The sequence below is a fragment of the Somniosus microcephalus genome, unplaced genomic scaffold (genome assembly GCF_052327205.1).
Source record: "Somniosus microcephalus isolate GS21.2 unplaced genomic scaffold, FLI_Smic_1.0 unresolved_chr3, whole genome shotgun sequence".
In the NCBI taxonomy this organism is placed as follows: Eukaryota; Metazoa; Chordata; class Chondrichthyes; order Squaliformes; family Somniosidae; genus Somniosus; species Somniosus microcephalus.
Window position 1 is genome coordinate 35,595,419 of NW_028225181.1, and position 18,058 is coordinate 35,613,476.

The 18,058-nt window shown below is 45.8% G+C and overlaps 1 protein-coding gene across 3 annotated transcripts in view; it reads left to right on the forward strand.

Moving 5' to 3' along the window:
- Positions 1 to 18,058, forward strand: part of LOC147091365 (NACHT, LRR and PYD domains-containing protein 3-like) — a 93,977-nt gene that overhangs the window by 22,121 nt on the left and 53,798 nt on the right. For 2 of the 3 annotated variants that reach the window (XM_085976750.1, XM_085976751.1), the window contains exons 3-4: positions 8,060 to 8,155; positions 11,358 to 11,524. In XM_085976750.1, coding sequence (XP_085832876.1) covers positions 8,092 to 8,155; positions 11,358 to 11,524 — 231 coding nt within the window. In that variant the 5' untranslated portion in view covers positions 8,060 to 8,091. Of the gene's footprint in view, positions 1 to 8,059; positions 8,156 to 11,357; positions 11,525 to 18,058 lie in introns of those variants that run through there. The other variant, XM_085976752.1, reaches the window with a different exon arrangement.

Consider the following 18,058-nt stretch of genomic DNA (forward strand, 5'->3'; position numbering starts at 1 on the left):
CTGCCTGCCCATTCAATTAGTCTCTCTATTATCCCTTTACAGATTCTGTGTTCCCCTCGCAGCTTACTGTCCCACCTAGATTTGTATCGTCAGCAAACTTGGATACATTACACTCGGTCCCTTCATCTAGGTCATTAATGTAGATTGTAAAAAGATGAGGCCCCAACACTGATCCTTGTGGCACCCCACTAGGGACAGCCTGCCAACCTGAAAAAGATCCGTTTATCCCTACTCTCTGTTTTCTGTCCGTTAACCAATCCTCTATCCATGCTGCTTTATTACCCCCAACCCCAAGAGCCCTAATCTTGCGTAATTACATTTTATGTGGCACCTTATCAAATTCATTTTGGAAATCCAAATGTACTACATCCACTGGTTCCCCTTTATCTACCCTGCTAGTTACTTCCTCAAAAAACCCTAATGTGTCAAACATGATATCCATTTCATAAAACCATGTTGAATCTGCCTAATCATGCTATGATTTTTAAGTGCCTTGATACAGCTCCCTTAACAATGGATTCCAGCATTTTCCCGATGACTGGCCTGTAGTTCCCTGTTTTCTCTTTTCCTCCTTTCTTGAATAGCGGTGTTACATTTGCGACCTTCCAATCTATTGGGACCGTTCGAGAATCTAGGAAATTTTGGAAGATCAAAACCAACGTATCCACTATCTCTTCAGCCACCTCTTAGAACCCTAGGATGTAGGCTGTCCGGTCCAGCGGATTTGTCGACTTTTAGCCCCATTAGTTTTTCTAGTACTTCTTCTCTACTTATATTAATTACGTTAAGTTCCTCGCCCTTGGTTCCCACCATTTTTGGTATGCTTTTTGTGGCTTCTACTGTGAAGACAGATACAAAGTATTTGTTTAATGCTTCTGCCATTTCCTTATTCCCCTTAATAATTTGTCCTGTCTCAGCCTCTAAGAGACCAATGTTTACTTTTACTACTCTCTTTTACATACATGTAGAGGCTTTTGCAATCTGCTTTTATATTTCTTGCTAGTTTTCTCTCATTGTATTTTTTCCTTTATCAATGTTTTGGTCAACCTTTGCTGTTTTATTGCATCTCCCCCAATCCTCAGGCCTACTATTATTCTTTGCAACATTATAAGCTTCTTCTTTGAATCTAATGCTATCCCTAACTTCTTTAGTTAGGGTGGGGGGCTGAGCCAGTGGGTGTGGGGGACGGAGGCCTGGGCCAGCGTGGCGGGGGTGCAGAGTGCTGGGCCGGAGGGGGCGGCAGGGACCTGCGCCGGTGGGGGGCTGGGCCAGTGAGGTGGCGGGGGGCTGGGCCAGTGAGGTGGCGGGGGGCTGGGCCAGTGAGGTGGTGGATTTTCTGGGCCAGTAAGGTGGCAGGGGGGTTTGGCCAGTGAGGTGGCGGGGGGCTGGTCCAGTGAGGTGGCGGGGGGCTGGGCCAGTGCGGTGGTGGGGGGCTGGGCCTGTGGGTGTGGGGGGCTTAGAGTGCTGGGCCAGTGAGGGGGAGGGTATCTGGGCCAGTGAGGTGGTGGGTGTCTGGACCAGTGAGGGGGCAGATGGCTGGGCCAGTGGGTGTGGGGGCGGAGGCCTGGGCCAGTGTGGGGAGGTGTGGAGTGAGGGGGCGGGTATCTGGGCCAGTGAGGTGGCAGGGGTCTGGGCCAGTGGGTGTGGGGGGCGGAGGCCTGGGCCAGTGTGGAGTGCTGGGCTGTAGTGGGCGGGTATCTGGGCCAATGCGGCGGGGGGATGGGCCCACTAGTGAGGTGGCGGGGGGCTGGGCCAGTGGGTGTGGTGGGCGGAGGCCTGGGCCAGTGTGGGGGGCTGTGGAGTGCTGGGCGGCAGGGGCGGGTATCTGGGCCAGTGAGGTGGTGGGGGGCTGAGCCAGTTTGGTGGAGGGGGCGCTGTGCCCGTGGGGGGACGGCGGAACAACATCACATGAATTGTACAGGATCGGTCAGAAGGTAAGTTCCATGTTGCTGAGCCTCACTGCAAGTAAAATATGCATTGAATGAGGTTTTTGATAGAAACATAGAAGGTAGGAGTAGGCCAATCGGCACCTCGAGCCTGCTCCGCCATTCAGTGAGATCATGGCTGATCATCCAAACTCAATACCCCGTCCCTACTTTCTCCCCATATCCCTTGATCCCTTTAGCCTTAAGAACTTTATGTAACTCGTTCTTGAATATACTTAATGAATTGGCCTCAACTGCCTTGTGTGGCAGAGAATTCCACAGGTTCACCACTAATGGGGTGAAGAAATTCCTCCTCATCTCAGTCCTAAATGGCATACCCCTTATCCTTAGACTGTGACGCCTGGTTCTGCAATCCCCCGCCATCGGAAACCACCTTGCTGCATCTAATCTGTCTAGTCTTGTTAGAATTTTATAAGTTTCAATGTGTCCTCCTTTGTGAAGACAGAATCAAAGTATGTATTTAATTGGTCTGCCATTTCTTTGTTCCCCATTATAAATGAATGAGGGAGAAAGGAATATAAGGTTATGCTGATGGGGTTAGATGAAGAGCGCCAGCAGCAGGCTCGTGTGAACCCTAAACCGGCACAGACCACTTGGGCTGAACAGCTTGTTTCTCTGCTGTTAATTCGATGTAAAACAGGCGGTGACGATGCCACGTTTTCTGAGACAGTTTGGTATAAAGAGAACATCAGAAGCTTTGCTTTAATTTTGTAGCCTGCAACAAGCCAACTCCTCTGGTGGAACTTGGAGATTCCAGTCGCCCAGCCAGAGCACGTGGAATATTCTGTAAAAGTGAAATGAGTTTAACTGTTTCTAAAAGATTGAATCACAAATAAGGTTTGTATATTTCACAGAGGAGGATTTGATCAGAGACTTGTCCCGCTTGACACGTGGGTGAAGAGTCAGGCAGGTGCATCTCCATCTCCAGCCTCCCTTTCCTCAATGTTTTGCCGCCTCCTGAATTTCTGCCCATCTCTTTCACAGCCTCATGTTTGAAACTCTCCAATCGGGTTTCTGCTCCTTCCACAGCACTGAAATGGCAGTAACCAAAGTGCCAATCGACACAATCTGAGACTGTGACCATGGTAAACTAGCCCTCCTCATTCTCCTCGACCTTTGACACGGTCGAGCACAACTTCCTCCAACGCCTCACCCCCATTATCCAGCTCGGTGGGGCTGCACTCACTTGGTTCCACTTTTACACATCCAGTTGTAGCCAGAGAATCTCCATCAATGGCTTCTCCTCCCGCACTGTTCCCTCTGGAGTTCCCCATGGATCTATCCTCGCCTCCTCCTATTTCTCATCTACGTGCTACCCCTTGGAGACAGACGAAGACAAGTGTGCAGCTTTCACATGTACCCTGTTGACACTCTGTTCCACATCACCACCAGCTCTCTCGAACCCTCCACTGACTCTGCTTTCTCGCGCTGCTTGTCCGACATCCATCTGTGATGAGCTACACATTTCTCCAATTAAACATTGGGAAGACCAAAGACATGTGATGTAATAAAACTCACTGGGCACTTGGTTTGAGCATAAAGCAAGGATTTAATCAACTTGTTTCAGAACATGAAGGTCTAGTTGTATTTCACTAGCTCCTTGTCTTACAAAATGTCCCTGGTATGCTGGGGCCAACGCCCGAGTATTTATACTCCTTGGACAGCGCCACCAGCTGGCCGTCCAGCGTTATTTCATAAGTAGTTTCTTGATGAGATTTATAACAACATGGTCTTTGGCCCCTTCCAGGAATTCTTGTTTCCTCCCCCCCCCCCCCCCCAAAAACCCTATCAGTGTCTCGGATTTAAACATACTGTTTGCACACGATATCAAGAAATGGCTGACAGCACTGGATACAGCAAAGGGTATGGGCCCCGACAACATCCCAGCTATCGTGCTGAAGTCTTGTGCTCCAGAACTAGTCGTGCCTCTAGCCCAGTTGTTGCAGTACAGCTACAACACTGGCATCTACCTGACATTGCGGAAAACTGCCCAGGTATGTCCTGTCCACAAAAAGCAGGACAAATCCAACCTGGCCAATTACTGCCCATCAGTCTACCCTCAATGATTAGCAAAGTGATGGAAGGTGTCGTCGACAGTGCTATCAAGTGGCACTTACTCACCAATAACCTGCTCAATGATGCCCAGTTTGGGTTCCACCAAGACCACTCGGCTTCCGACCTCATTACAGCCTTGGTCCAAACATGGACAAAGCAGCTGAATTCCAGAGGTGAGGGGAGGTGAGAGTGACTGCCCTCGGCATCAAGGCAGCATTTGACCAACTGTGGCATCAAGCAGCCCTAGTAAAACTGAAGTCAATGGGAATCACGGGGAAAATGCACCACTTGCTGGAGTCATACCTAGCACAAAAGAAGATGGTTGTGGTGGTTGAAGGTCAATCATCAGAGCCCCAGGATATCGAGGCAGGAGTTCCTCAGGGCAGTGTCCTAGGCCCAACCATCTTCAGCTGCTTCATCAACGTCCTTCCCTTCAACATCAGGTCAGAAATGGGGATGCCCGCTGATATCTGCAGTGTTCAGCGCCATTCATAACTCCTCAGACAATTAAGCAGTCCATGCCCGCATGCAACAAGACCTGTCCGACATTCAGGCTTGGGCTTATAAGTGGCAGTAATGTTCGCACCACAGAAGTGCCAGGCAATGACTATCTCCAACAAGCGAGAGTCTAACCAACTCCCCTTGACATTAAATGGCATTAACATCGCCGAATCCCCCACCATCAACATCCTGGGGCTTACCATTGACCAGAAACTTAACTGGACCAGCCACATAAATACTATGGCAACAAGAGCAGGTCAAAGACTAGGTATTCTGCGGCGAGTGTCTCACCACCTGACTCCCCAAAGTCTTTCCACCATCTACAAGGCACAAGTCAGGAGTGTGATGGAATACTCTCCAATTGCCTGGATGAGTGCAGCTCCAACAACACTCAAGAAGCTCGACACCATCCAGAACAAAGCAGCCTATTGATTGGCACCCCATCCACCACCTTAAAAATTCTCTCCCTCCACCACCGGCGTACCGTGGCTGCAGTGTGTACCATCTACAAGATGCACTGCAGCAACTCGCCAAGGCTTCTTCGGCAGCACCTAGCAGGACAAGGGCAGCAGGCACATGGGTACACCACCACCTCCAAGTTACCCTCCAAGTCACACACCATCCTGACTTGGAAGTATATTGCCGATCCTTTATCGTCGCTGGGTCAAAATCCTGGAACTCCCTCCCTAACAGCACTGTGGGTGTACCTTCACCGCACAGACTGCAGCGGTTCAAGAAGGCGGCGCACCACCACCTTCTCAAGGACAACTAGGGATGGTCAATAATGTTGGCCTTGCCAGCGACGCCAGATGCCATTAGCAAATTAAAACAGAGTTTTATGGGATGGACAATGGAGACATGGAACGTGGAAAAGGATGCCAGATGAGACTATATCGAATGCTGTTGGAAGGTGAATGATGGACATGGAAGGGTTACACACCATGGTCACAGTCACAGAGATTGTAGTTTGTGACTGTTCGGGGCAGATTAGTGTTACATCGATACTGCAGCAGAGAAATAGTCCATTCGACTCTAGTGGTCTTTGCTGTGTTTATACTCCACGGGAGCCTCCTCCCACTCTAATTACATCTTGACACCGTGTCCACATATACGTTCGAGGGGGTTAGACTCACGACACCAATATTAAATAACATTCAGAACGCTGGAGAACCCGTCCTCCTGGAATGGATTGAGCGAGTTTGTCGCACTCCCTCACTTCAGGAAAAAATGAGGTCAGTCACGTTGGAGCTAAAAAGGAATGATCAGAGAATTTTCTAAATGCTTAGGTGTTAGGAACTGTGGATGAGCAGAGAGAACTCTGGATCCAAGTACAGGAATCATTAGAAGCTAGTTGATAGGTACCAAAAATAAGTAAAAGTCTAATGGAATGTTGGGCTTTATCTCGAGGGCTGGAATACAAAGGGGTAGAAGTTCTGTACAGCTGTACAGAGCTCTGGTTAGACCCATTTAGAAAACTGCACCTCAGCAACAATATCTTGGCTTTGGAGGTGGTGCAGCTCAGATTCACCAGAACGATACCGGGGCTAAAAGCTTTAAATTATGAGGATAGATTGCATTGACTAAGCTTTTATTCCCTTGATTATACAAAGTTTTGGGGTGATCTAATTGAGGTGTTTAAGATGATGAAAGGAATTGCTAGGACAGAAAGAGTTAAACTATGTCCTTTGCTGGACCAGTCCAGAAAAAGGGGGCATAACCTTAACCGCAGAGCGAGGCCGTTCAGGGGTGACGTTAGAAAACATTTCTTCAGACACAGTGTAGTGGAAATCTGGAACACTCGCCCTCAAAAGCCTGTTGAGTTTCGGTCAATTGAAAATGACAAAACTGTGATTGATAGATTTGTGGTAGGCAATGGTATTTAGGGTTATGGAACCAAGGTGGGGAGATGGAGTTAAGATACAGCTCAGTCATGATCGAATTGAATGAAGGAACAAGCTGGAACGAAGGAGTGGCCTACTCCTGTTCCTATGTTCCTGTGCCTCAATTTATAAAGCCAATGCTCCCATATACTTTTCTAAAAGCCTTATCGTCCTATCCTGCCACTGTCAAAGATTTCGCTATCTATACCCCCAAGTTTTACTGTTCCTGCAACCCCTTTAAATTGTACCAGTTGGTTTAAATTGCATCGCCTCATTCTTCCTTCCAAAATGCAGCATTTCACATTTCTCTGCATTTAATTTCACCTGCCATGTGACTGCCCATTTCACCAGTGTCTCTATTTCCTCCTGAAGTCTTCTGCTATCCTCCTCACTGTTTACGACTTTTCTGAGATTCGTTTCATCGACAAACTTTTAAATTATGCCCTGTGTACCTAAGTCCATGTCATTGAAATATATCAAAAAGAGCAGCGGTCCTAATACCGACCCCTGGGGACACTAAACTTCCCTCCAGTGTGAACAATATCGGTTCACAACTACTGTCTGTTTTCTGTCCCTTCGCCAATTTAGTGTCCACGCTGCCACTGCCCCTTTAATATCATTGGCTTCAATTTTGTTCACCAGTCTATTATATCAAACGCCTTCTGAAAGTCCATATACAGAACATCAACTGCACCGCCTTCATCAACACTCTCCTATTTCATCCATTAGCTCATTCAAGTCAGCCAGGTTTGATTTGCCTTTAAATAAAATCCATTTTATCTGTCGCTAATTAACCTATGTTCTTCCAAGTGACAGTTAACTTTGTTTCGGAAATGTTGTCCCGAGGATTTTCCTCAACACCGATGTTAAGCTGAGTCGCCTGCAGTTATTTGGTTCATCACTCTCCTTTTTTTTGATCAGGGAAGTAACGTTTGCAGCCCTCCAGTCCTCTGGCACCTTTCCGATTTCCAAGGACTGGAAGATTGTGGCAAGAGCGGGTGACATTTCTACTTTGAGCCCTGCCAACCGTTTTGTACATCATTCAAATCGATTTATATCGTGTCCAATTTCTCTACCACCTCCTCCTTTACTGTACGATTGGCAGCATCCTCTCGTTTAGTGAATGCGGAGGCAAATTATTAATTTAGTACCTCAGCCGTGTCCTCTGCTTCCACAAGATGATTGCCTTTTTGGTCCTTAATCGGCCCCACCTTTCCTTGGACTATTCTTTCACTATTTATATGTTTCTAAAAGGCGTTATTTCCCTATTATATTACCACTACTCATTTCTCATACATTCTCCTTGCCCCTCTGTTGTTTAAAGTGTTTATTCCACTAGTGGCAGTTAGTGAAACAGCAACGTACTGAAATTTACAAAGTCTCAAACTGGTACTGAATTAACTGAATCACTTTCACATTTCCACAGTGGGGAAAGAAAAGGACGCTAATTGATAGTTTCAATGGATGCACGGGCGCGGGAACACACACAAATGGAGAATTATGATTGTAAAACAGCTGTCAAATCCACCAGTTGTATATTCATGGTGTTTTCTGAGATCCCAGAGCTACCAGCTGTTGTACTGATGGGGGAGGAGGGACATGATATCATGTTAACAAGGCAACGTTCTACTCATTTTAATATTTCCCTCGAACCCTCCATCAATATATTTGTTACAGAGCATCAGAGCCTGGGAACGCCTGTCATCGCCATGGCTGAAGGTCCAGACAGGGGAGAAGATCCAACATCTTCAATAAGAATGAGAACTGACACAGGTAGATTCACAAAATACTTTTAAAATACAATTTCTGTCTTGACAAAAGGTCCAGATCTTTTGGCTGAACCAGCAGCTCACACAGGTCGAGGGAACAGGACAGGGGCTGAGTGCAAAGAGGGGAGTGAGTGACCATCTAGAAGGACACCGCAGTCACAGGTGAGGGAGCCCCTGCGTACTGGAACTGTCCAGTAGATACCTTGTATTGGGAACTGTAAGGTGGAGAGAGACAGTGACTCAGAGGATCACAGCCACAGGTGGAGGAAGCCCCTGAGAACTGGATCTGTCCAATAGATACAAGGTATTGGGGACTGTAAGGTGGATAGAGACAGTGACTCAGAGGATCGTCTTCTTGAGCAAACAGTGTGGCTCCAGAGAGCAGGAGGCCACCCAATGGGGCGAGAGTGAGTGGCAGGTGGGGCACAGGAATAGGAGAGCGGTACTGGTGGCCGATTGTATAGTCTGGAGAATAAACAACCTCTTCTGTAGCTCTGAGCAGTTCCTGAACGGTTAGTTACCTCCCTGATGCCGAGGGAAGAACGTCCTTGACCGGTGGGACCACCTCTGGGAAGGAAAGGAGAGCAGATAATAGCCATGGTCAGAGCCAGTAACACGGATAGAAATACGTTTATAGAGGGACTATTAAGACTGAGGCACGAAACTAAGAATCCGGGCCTCAAGCTGTTGATCTCCGGATTGTTTTGCACTGGGCTGCTTAACGAGGGTTATATGAAGCTGGTCAATTTGCGGCTGAGGACTGGAGCAGGAGGGAAGTGTTCACGTTCTTGGGGCACCAGAGTGTGTTCAGTTGGAAAGGACGGTACGGCTGCGATATTTACCGACCAACAATAATGGTTTTACACAAATGATGAATGGAGCAGTGGGAGGGTATCCGGGGATGTGACTGGAGAATGGGAAATATCTGGATCTCAGACTAGAGAGCGGAATTAATAAAAATGTGGGAGCTGAAATAGAAGATTTAAGAAATAGTGAAAAGTTATTGGCAAGAAAAAGGAAAGCGGATTTGAAGTAGTGAGAGAGAAAGTTGTCTTTATAAAAAGAAGAAACGGGCACAAGTCAACACTTCAAGTGTTGGAGCGAGTATTGAGTGTTTGTGTGTGTGTGTGTACAAATAATTCCAAACATTCAGAAGTATGAGAGATGTGATCAGGTATCTATATAATTCAGGGCTTTGGTTTTCACAAGACTCCGAGGGAGATGTTCCTGGTGATAACATTTTGAGGGAAGTGCAAATAATTTGTGAACGCCAGTATCAATTAAGCATTCTATGGCAACGCAAGAACAACAACAAGAACAAACTGGCGTTTATATATCGCCTTTAATGCACAGGAGTGTTATCAATCAGAATTTGACACCAAGTCACATAAGGAGATATTAGGACAGGTAAAGTTTAAGGAACGTCTGAAAAGAGGAGAGCGAGAGGCGGAGAGGTTTAGAAGGTGAGGGTGTTCCAGGGAGCAATTCTAAGATGGAATCCATATGTAGGGAGTTCAGCAATAGAAAGGGAGATGGCACAATTCTCAGTGGGTTTTACAGGTCAGCGAGCTGTGGAGTTGAGATAGAGGTGGGCCTGGGGAAACTAGTTGTGGAATGTGCAATTTTGGGGAGATATTAAATATTTCCTTAACTTTCTAAAAATGATGGTGGAAGTGACTTTTTGATGTACTAGAGGAGGGTGTGGGTCCACAGTTAGAGATCACTGTAGAGAAGGATTTGGATCTGAGTAAAATAGCCAAGGTGGAGAAGTCACTGGGCTCAGAGATAATGCACCCCGGACTGTTAGAGGAAGTCAGAGTGGAGATAGGAGGGACTGAGCACAGCATTTCAACCCACGTTTAATATCAAAAATATACAGGTGGGCTGAAGAAGCCCAAGTGATGATTCTGTTCTGATGTGGAGAGAGGATCAACTTGGTAACCAGAAACCATTGTGTAGAAACTCCTCGAATCTGTTAATACAGTTCGAATTATTGAGCATTTAGTGATAAAGAGGATGATGAGGGGAGGCTGGAACGGATTAGCTGCAGAAATGTTGTATTTGACAATTTTACGAACAGTGACAGAGAGGTGAAGACCCTTTGGTCCATCCAACCTTTCCCAGGCAATTACGATACTTTGTTCTAGCTATCCCAAACCAAACCATGGGTGAGGTGAAAACAACCAGGTAAAAACACAGGCCAATTTGGGGGATTAAAATAGGGGAAATTCATCTCCGACCCACCTAGGCGATTGAAACTAATCCAGCAGATCAATCTTGCACTGAATTCCCGGAAGTGTCTTCCTGTTGTAAGCGGTGATGTCCGCAACAAACGGGAACAGCTCCAGCTCTCGCCTGAAGGAATTCACCGAGTCAGTGTCCACTGCCTGAGAAGGTATCCTGTTCCAGAGGTCGACTATTCTCTGGGATAAGAACCACCTCCTGATATCTAACTTAAATCTGGCCTTGCAGAACTTAAAATGGTGAGCCCTGGCCCTCCATAAACTATGTAATTAGAACAAAGTGTTAAGTGGAACACACTCGATTCCCTTCATCATCTTATAAACCTCAATCAGACCACCGCTAAGACGTTGCTTCTCTAAAGTGTAGAGTCCAAATTCTTAGCCTATCTTGATAACTAAGTTGCTTTATACTGGGAATTAGTCTAATGTCCCTCCTCTGCAACAGGTTCAAAGCCTCTATCACCCACCTTATGTGGGAAACATAACTGGACACAGTATTCCAAGTGAGGCCTTTACCAAGGTCTTGTACTAGGACAGAATATGTCATCTTATACCCTATTCTATGAATGCACCCCAATAACCCCTTTGTTCTGGCTATTGCTTCACAGCATTGCTCCAGTACCTTTAGAGATGTATCCACGAGAATGCCCGGATCTTCCTTTCTCCCCGTATTTAATGCCATGAGATGTGTATGAATGTTGAGCACTCGCACTGCCCACGGGCATAACACTGCACTTATCCAAGCTAAACGTCATTTGCCAGTCATGTGCCAAATCTCCTAACACATTAAGTTGCAGTTTTGTGGAGACGTGACAATACAAGTTGATGGAATTTTTTACATGCGATGTATGTGGGTTATAAGAAGGTGTTTGATAATGTGGCTCACAGGAAGCTGTAGCCGTTTGGTATACGATGACATGTAGCCGCCTGGGTAGAAAGTGGATAATGCATTTGTGTTCACAGATCCGAACTCTACAATCACTGAGTTCTTGACAAATTGTGACGATTACCAGCTGTTCCAGATCACGAAATTCTACCGGGACAGACTGGAACAGGCGATTGACAGAGGGGTGGATGGAGTCAGCTTGTCGTTAACAAACGAGAGGCATTTCAGTGGACAAGAACATCGGGTAAGTGGGAGGGACACAGAATGAGTCTGGATTATCCAAACATCACAGAACTGACAGGATATCAGATCTTAGAATCACAAAGTTACCAAAGAGAAACTCGCCAAATAGGAAATAAGTAGATAATTGTGAATCTGAAACAATGATATGAAGAGGTGAAAATACCCAGCGGATCTGTCCGTATCTGTACAAAGGACAAGAGAACGTTTCGGGTATAACTCATTATGGACTGAAAACAAAGGGAACAGTTTTAGTGGGACTGGGAAAAGGAGAGGCCAGAGGCAACAGACAGGAATTACAGGGAACGTCATGAGTTTACTGACCTGGAAACTACTTAAAGTTAATTAAAGAACCGAGAGATGACAAAAATCATCTGTGGAGTAAATGAGAACCTGTCGTGGAGCGTCACTTCCCGGGGCAGCACTTCAGGAAATTACAGCAAGCAGCCTGTAATGTTCTGTCACTTACCTGTAATGGAATAGAACTAAATGGAAATGATAAACGGGCAGGGTGTATAATGGATGGTCCACCTGCTACCAACTTTCCAAGTTGATAATCTAGGAAATTTACTCTCATCCCAACATCCTGCTCACTACCCATTAACGTTAATATCACATCGAGTCTAATCCCAACGTCCTGCTGACTACCCATTACCGTTAATATCCCAGCAAGTCTAATCTCAAGCTCCTGTTCACTGCACATTACTGTTAATATCCCACCTACGCTAATCTCAACCTCCTGCTCACTGCACATTACTGTTAATATCCTACCTAGTCTAAGCCCAAACTCCTGCTCACTACCCATTACCGTTAATATCCCATCTAGTCTAATCCCAACCTCCTGCTCACTACCCATGACTGTTAAAGTCCCACATATTCTAAGGACAACCGCCTGCTTAATGCCCATTACTGTTATTATCCTACCTAGTCAAATCCCAACCTCCTGCTCACTACTCATTACCGTTAACATCTCACCTAGTCTATTCCCAACACGCTGCTCACTACCCAGTACTGTTAATATCTCACCCAGTCTAATCCCTACCTCCTGCTCAGTACCCATTACCGTTAATATCCCACCTAGTCCAATCCCAACCTCCTGCTCACTGCCCATTACTGTTAATATCCCACCTAGTCTAATCCAAACCTCCTGCTCACTACCCATTACTGTTAATATCTCATCTATTCTAATCCCAACCTCCTGCTCACTGCCCATTACCATTAATATCCCAGCTATTCTAATTCGAACCTCCTCCTGACCGCATTATGGTTATAACCTCTCTGGCACAGAAAATTAACTTTTACAAGTGTGGAGTCTCATTTCTTCCGATTTTAATTATTGTTGGGGCTGTACAATCAAAAATTCAATAATATTTGTACCTTTTCTTATTTTTTGCTCCCTCTAAACATAAGATGATAAGAAATATTAGCAGGAGTAGGCCATTTATCCCTTCGAGCCTGCTCTGCCATTCAATAAGATCATGGCTGATTTCTATCTCATTTCCCCTTTCGTGCAATATCCCCTTATCCCTTGATTCCCTTAAGATTCAAAAATCTATCGACCTCTGTCTTGAATATACTCAACAACTGAGCCTCCACAGCCCTCTGGGGTAGAAAATCCCAAAGATTCACCACCCTCTGTGTGAATAAATTTCTCCTTACCACAGTCCTAAATGGCCGACCCCTTTTTTCTAAGACTGTGACCCCTGGTTACAGACTCCCCAGCCTGGGGAAACATCCTCCCTGCATCTACCCTGTCAAGCCCTGTAAGAATTTTGTATGTTTCAGTGAGGTGCATTCTGAATCCAATATTTATTTCCCTCTTTGTTTCACTTTCTGCATGTGATTTGACATTGCATTCTATATTCTAACTAAGACTTCCTGGTTCAGAATTTGCGTAAGGATTCTTCAAGCTGATTGGTTAAGGAAACATACAGTCGCTTCTCCTGTTCGCTCTGTGAAGGGCGCTGAGCATTTTAGCACTAATTTACACTGATGATGAAGGAACGGCGATATCTGTTCAAGTCACGATCGCATGTTACTTGAAGTGGAACTTGGAGGTGGTGGTGTTTCCATGCGGATGCTGCTCTTGTCCTTCTAGGGTTTGAGAGGCGCAGTCAAAGAAGCCTTGGCGAACTGCTGCAGTTCTTTCTGTAAATATCACACACTGCAGCGATGGTGCACTTTTGGTGGAGTGGTTGGATGTTTAAGGTGGTGAGTGGGCTGCCGATGAAGCATATTTATCTGCCCTGGATTGCGTGGAACATCTGGAGTGTTTTTGCAGTTGCACCTATCCAGGCAAGTGGCGAGTTTTGCATCACACGCTGCAGTTGTACCTTATAGGTGCCAGAGAGGCTCCAGGGTGGCCAGGAGTTGAGCCACTCGCCACAGAATACCCAGCCTCTTACCTGCTCTAGCAGCCACGATTTTGTTACGGCCATCAGGGGAAGGCAGCAGCAGCCGCCAACTTCCTGGCACCATGGGTGGCTCTGCTGCACAGGCTGGGAGGAAAAAGAGTGGAAGAGCTATAGTGATAGGGGATTTAATTGTAAGGGGAATAGATAGGCGTTTTTGCGGCAACAATCGAGACTCCAGGATGGTGTGTTGCCTCCCTGGTGCAAGGGTCAAGGACGCCTCGAAGCGGCTGCAGAATATTTTGGAGGGGGGAGGGCGAACAGCCAGTTGTCGTGGTGCACATAGGCACCAACGATATAGGTAAAAAACGGGATGCGGTCCTAAAAGCAGAATATAGGGAGTTAGGAGGTAAATTTAAAAATAGGACCTCAAACGTAGTAATCTCAGGATTGCTACCAGTGCCACGTGCTAGTCAGAGTAGAAATAGGAGGATATTTCAAATGAATACGTGTCTAGAGGAATGGTGCAATGGGGAGGGATTCAAATTCCTTGGACATTGGAACCGGTTCTGGGAGAGGTGGGACCAGTCCAAATGGGACGGTTTGCACCTGGGCAGGGTAGGGCCGGGACCGATGTCCTAGGGGGAGTGTTTGCTAGTGCTGTTGGGGAGGGTTTAAACTAAAGTGGCAGGGGGTTGGGAACCTGAGCAGGGAGACAGAGGAAAGGGAAACAAGTAAAAAATCAAAAGACAGGAAGGAGAAAAACAAAATTAGAAGGCAAAGAACTGAACGGTTTAAATCAAACATGGTCACAGTAAATAATAATTCATATAGGTCTGAGAGCGTTAAAAAAACAAGCCTGAAGGCTTTGTGTCTTAATGCAAGGAGCATTCGGAAAAAGATGGATGAATTAGCTGCGCAAATAGAGGTAAACAAAAATGATTTGATTCAGATTACAGAAACATGGCTCCAGGGTGGCCAAGGCTGGGAACTCAACATCCAGGCGTATTCAATATTTAGGAAGGATAGACCAAAAAGAAAGGGCGGTGGGGTAGCATTGCTGGTTAAAGAGGGGATTAACACAATTTAAAGGAAGGATATTAACTCTGATGATGTGGAATCTGTATGGGTAGAACTGAGAAATATCAAGGGGCAGAAAACGTTAGTGGGAGTGGTATATAGACCTCCAAACAGTAATACGGAGGTTGGGGATGGCATTGAAAGGGAAATTAGAGAAGCATGCAGTAAGGGCACAGCAGTCATCATGGGTGACTTTAATTTACATATAGATTGGGCTAACCAAATTAGTAAAAATACTGTGGTGGCGAGGAATTCCTAGAATGTTTACGGGGTGGTTTTCTGGAACAATATGTCGAGGAACCAACCAGAGATCAGGCCATCTTAGACTGGGTATTATGTAATGAGGGAGGATTAATTAGCAATCTTGTTGTACGAGACCCCTTGGGTCAGAGCGATCATAATAGATAGGATTCTTCATTAGGGTGGAGAGTGAAGTAGTTGGCTCGGAGACTAGGGTCCTTTTAATAAAGGAAACTACGATGGTATGAGGCGCGAATTGGGTAGGATTGATTGGGGAATGACACTCAAAGGGTTGATGGTGGATAGGCAATGGTAAACATTCAAAGACAGCATGGATGAACTACAGAAGTTGTTCATCCCAGTTTGGGATAAGAAAACAAAAAGTGTGACTCAACCGTGGCTAACGAGGGCAATTAGGGATAGCAAGATCCAAGGAGAGGGCATATAAATTGGCCAGAAAAAGCGGTAACTCTGAGGATTGGGAGCAGTTTAGGATTCAACAAAGGAGGACAAAGGGATTAATTAAGAAGGGGAAAATAGAATATGAAAGTAAGCTTGCAGGGAACATAAAAACTGACTGAGAGCTTTTATAGATATGTGAAGAGAAAAAGGTTAGTGAAATCAAGTGTAGGTCCCTTGCAGTCAGAAGCAGGGGAAATTATAATGGGGAACAAAGAAATGGCTAACCAATTAAATGCATATTTTGGTTCTGCCTTCACAAAGTAGGACACAAATAACCTCCCAGAGATGTTGGAGAACATTGGGTCTGATGAGAGGGAGGAACTGAAAGAAATCAGTATTTGTAGGGAAATGGTGTAAGGGAAATTGACGGGATTGAAGGCCGATAAATCCCCAGGGCCTGAGAATCTACATCCTAGGGTACTTAAGGAGGTGGCCCTAGAAATAGTAGATGCATTGCTGATCATCTTCCAAAATTCGCTGCAATCTGGAACAGTACCCATGGATTGGAGGGTAGCTAATGTTACCCCACTATTCAAAAAGGGTGGTAGAGAGAAAGCGGGGAATTACAGACCGGTAAGCCTGACATCGATTATAAAGAATGTAATAGCTGAGCACTTGGAAAACAGTGACAGGATCGGACAAAATCAACATGGATTTACAAAAGGTAAATCGTGCTTGACTAATCTGGAATTTTTTGAGGATGTAACTGGGAAAATAGATAAGGGAGAACCAGTAGACGTGGTGTATTTGGACTTTCAAAAGGCTTTCGAAAAGGTCCCGCATAAGAGTTTAGCGTGTAAAGTTAAGGCACATAGGATTGGGGGCAAGGTATTGACTTGGATAGGGAACTGGTTGGCGGACAGAAAGCAGAGAGTAGGAATTAACGGGTCTTTTTCCGAGTGGCAGGCAGTGACTAGTGGGGTACTGCAGGGATCGGTCCTTGGACCCCAGCTATTCACAATATACATTAATGTTCTAGATAAGGGAACTACATGTAATATCTCCAAGTTTGCAGATGACACAAAGCTGGGTGGGCGAGTGTGCTGCGAGGAGGATACCGAGAAACTCCAGGATGATTTGGGCAGGTTGGGAGATTGGGCAGAAGCGTGGTAGATGCAATACAACGTGGATAAATGCGAGGTAATCCACTTTGGTGTCAAAAACAGAAAGGTAGACTATTATTTGAATGGCAGTAGATTGGGAGAAGGGGAAGTACAGCGAGACCTGGGTGTCCTTGTGCACCAGTCGCTGAAGGTAAGCATGCAGGTGCAGCAGGCGGTGAAGAAGGCAAATGGTATATTGGCCTTCATTGCGAAAGGGTTTGAGTACAGGAGCAAGGATGTCCTGCTGCAGTTGTACAGGGCCTTGGTGAGACCACACCTTGAGTACTGTGTGCAGTTTTGGTCGCCTTATCTGAGGAAGGATGCTCTTGCCATGGAAGGAGTTCAACGAAGATTCACAAGGCTGATCCCTGGGATGGCAGGAATGACTTATGAGGAGAGATTGGATCGATTGGGCTTATACTCGCTGGAGTTTAGAAGAATAAGAGGGGATTTCATCGAAACTTATAAAATTCTGACAGGTCTGGACAAACTAGATGCAGGTAAAATGTTCCCGATGGTCGGAGAGTCCAGAACCAGGGGACATAGTCTAAGGATAAGGGGTAAGCCATTTAGGACAGAGATGAGGAAGAATTTCTTCACCTAGAGAGTGGTGAACCTGTGGAATTCTCTACCACAGAAGGCGGTTGAGGCCATATCTTTAAATATATTCAAGAAGGAGAGGTTCCTAGAGAGCAAATAATAAAAATAACCACAGAGAAGGTCATAGACTTAGGTAGCAGTGGGGAAATTAAAAACCACAGCATGTCAGGAAGGGGCAGAAGGTATGGAGTAAAAGGTAAAGTAATAAAAAGGGCAAAAGCAGGAACTAAGTGTCATAAAACACATTTGAAAGTTCTCTATCTGAATGCACGTAGCATTCGTAACAAAATTGACGAGTTAATGGCAAAAATAGCTACATATGGGTATGATCTTGTGGCCATTACAGAAACATGGCTGCAGGGTGACAATGCCTGGGAATTAAACATACCAGGTTATTTAACGATCAGGAAGGACAGGCAGGAAGGAAGGGGAGGTGGGGTGGCTATGTTAATGAAGGAATCACTGTAATACAGAGAAATGACTGGGTCAAAAGATCAGGATAATGAAACAGTTTGGGTGGAGATAAGGAATAATAAGGGGAAAAAAACACTAGTGGGCGTAGTCTATAGGCCTCCGAACAGTTGCAACTCGGTTGGACGGAGTATCAATCAGGAAACAGTTGAGGCTTGTAATAAGGGAACATCTATAATTATGGGGGATTTTAACTATCATTAATTGGACAAATCAAATTGGGCAGGGCTG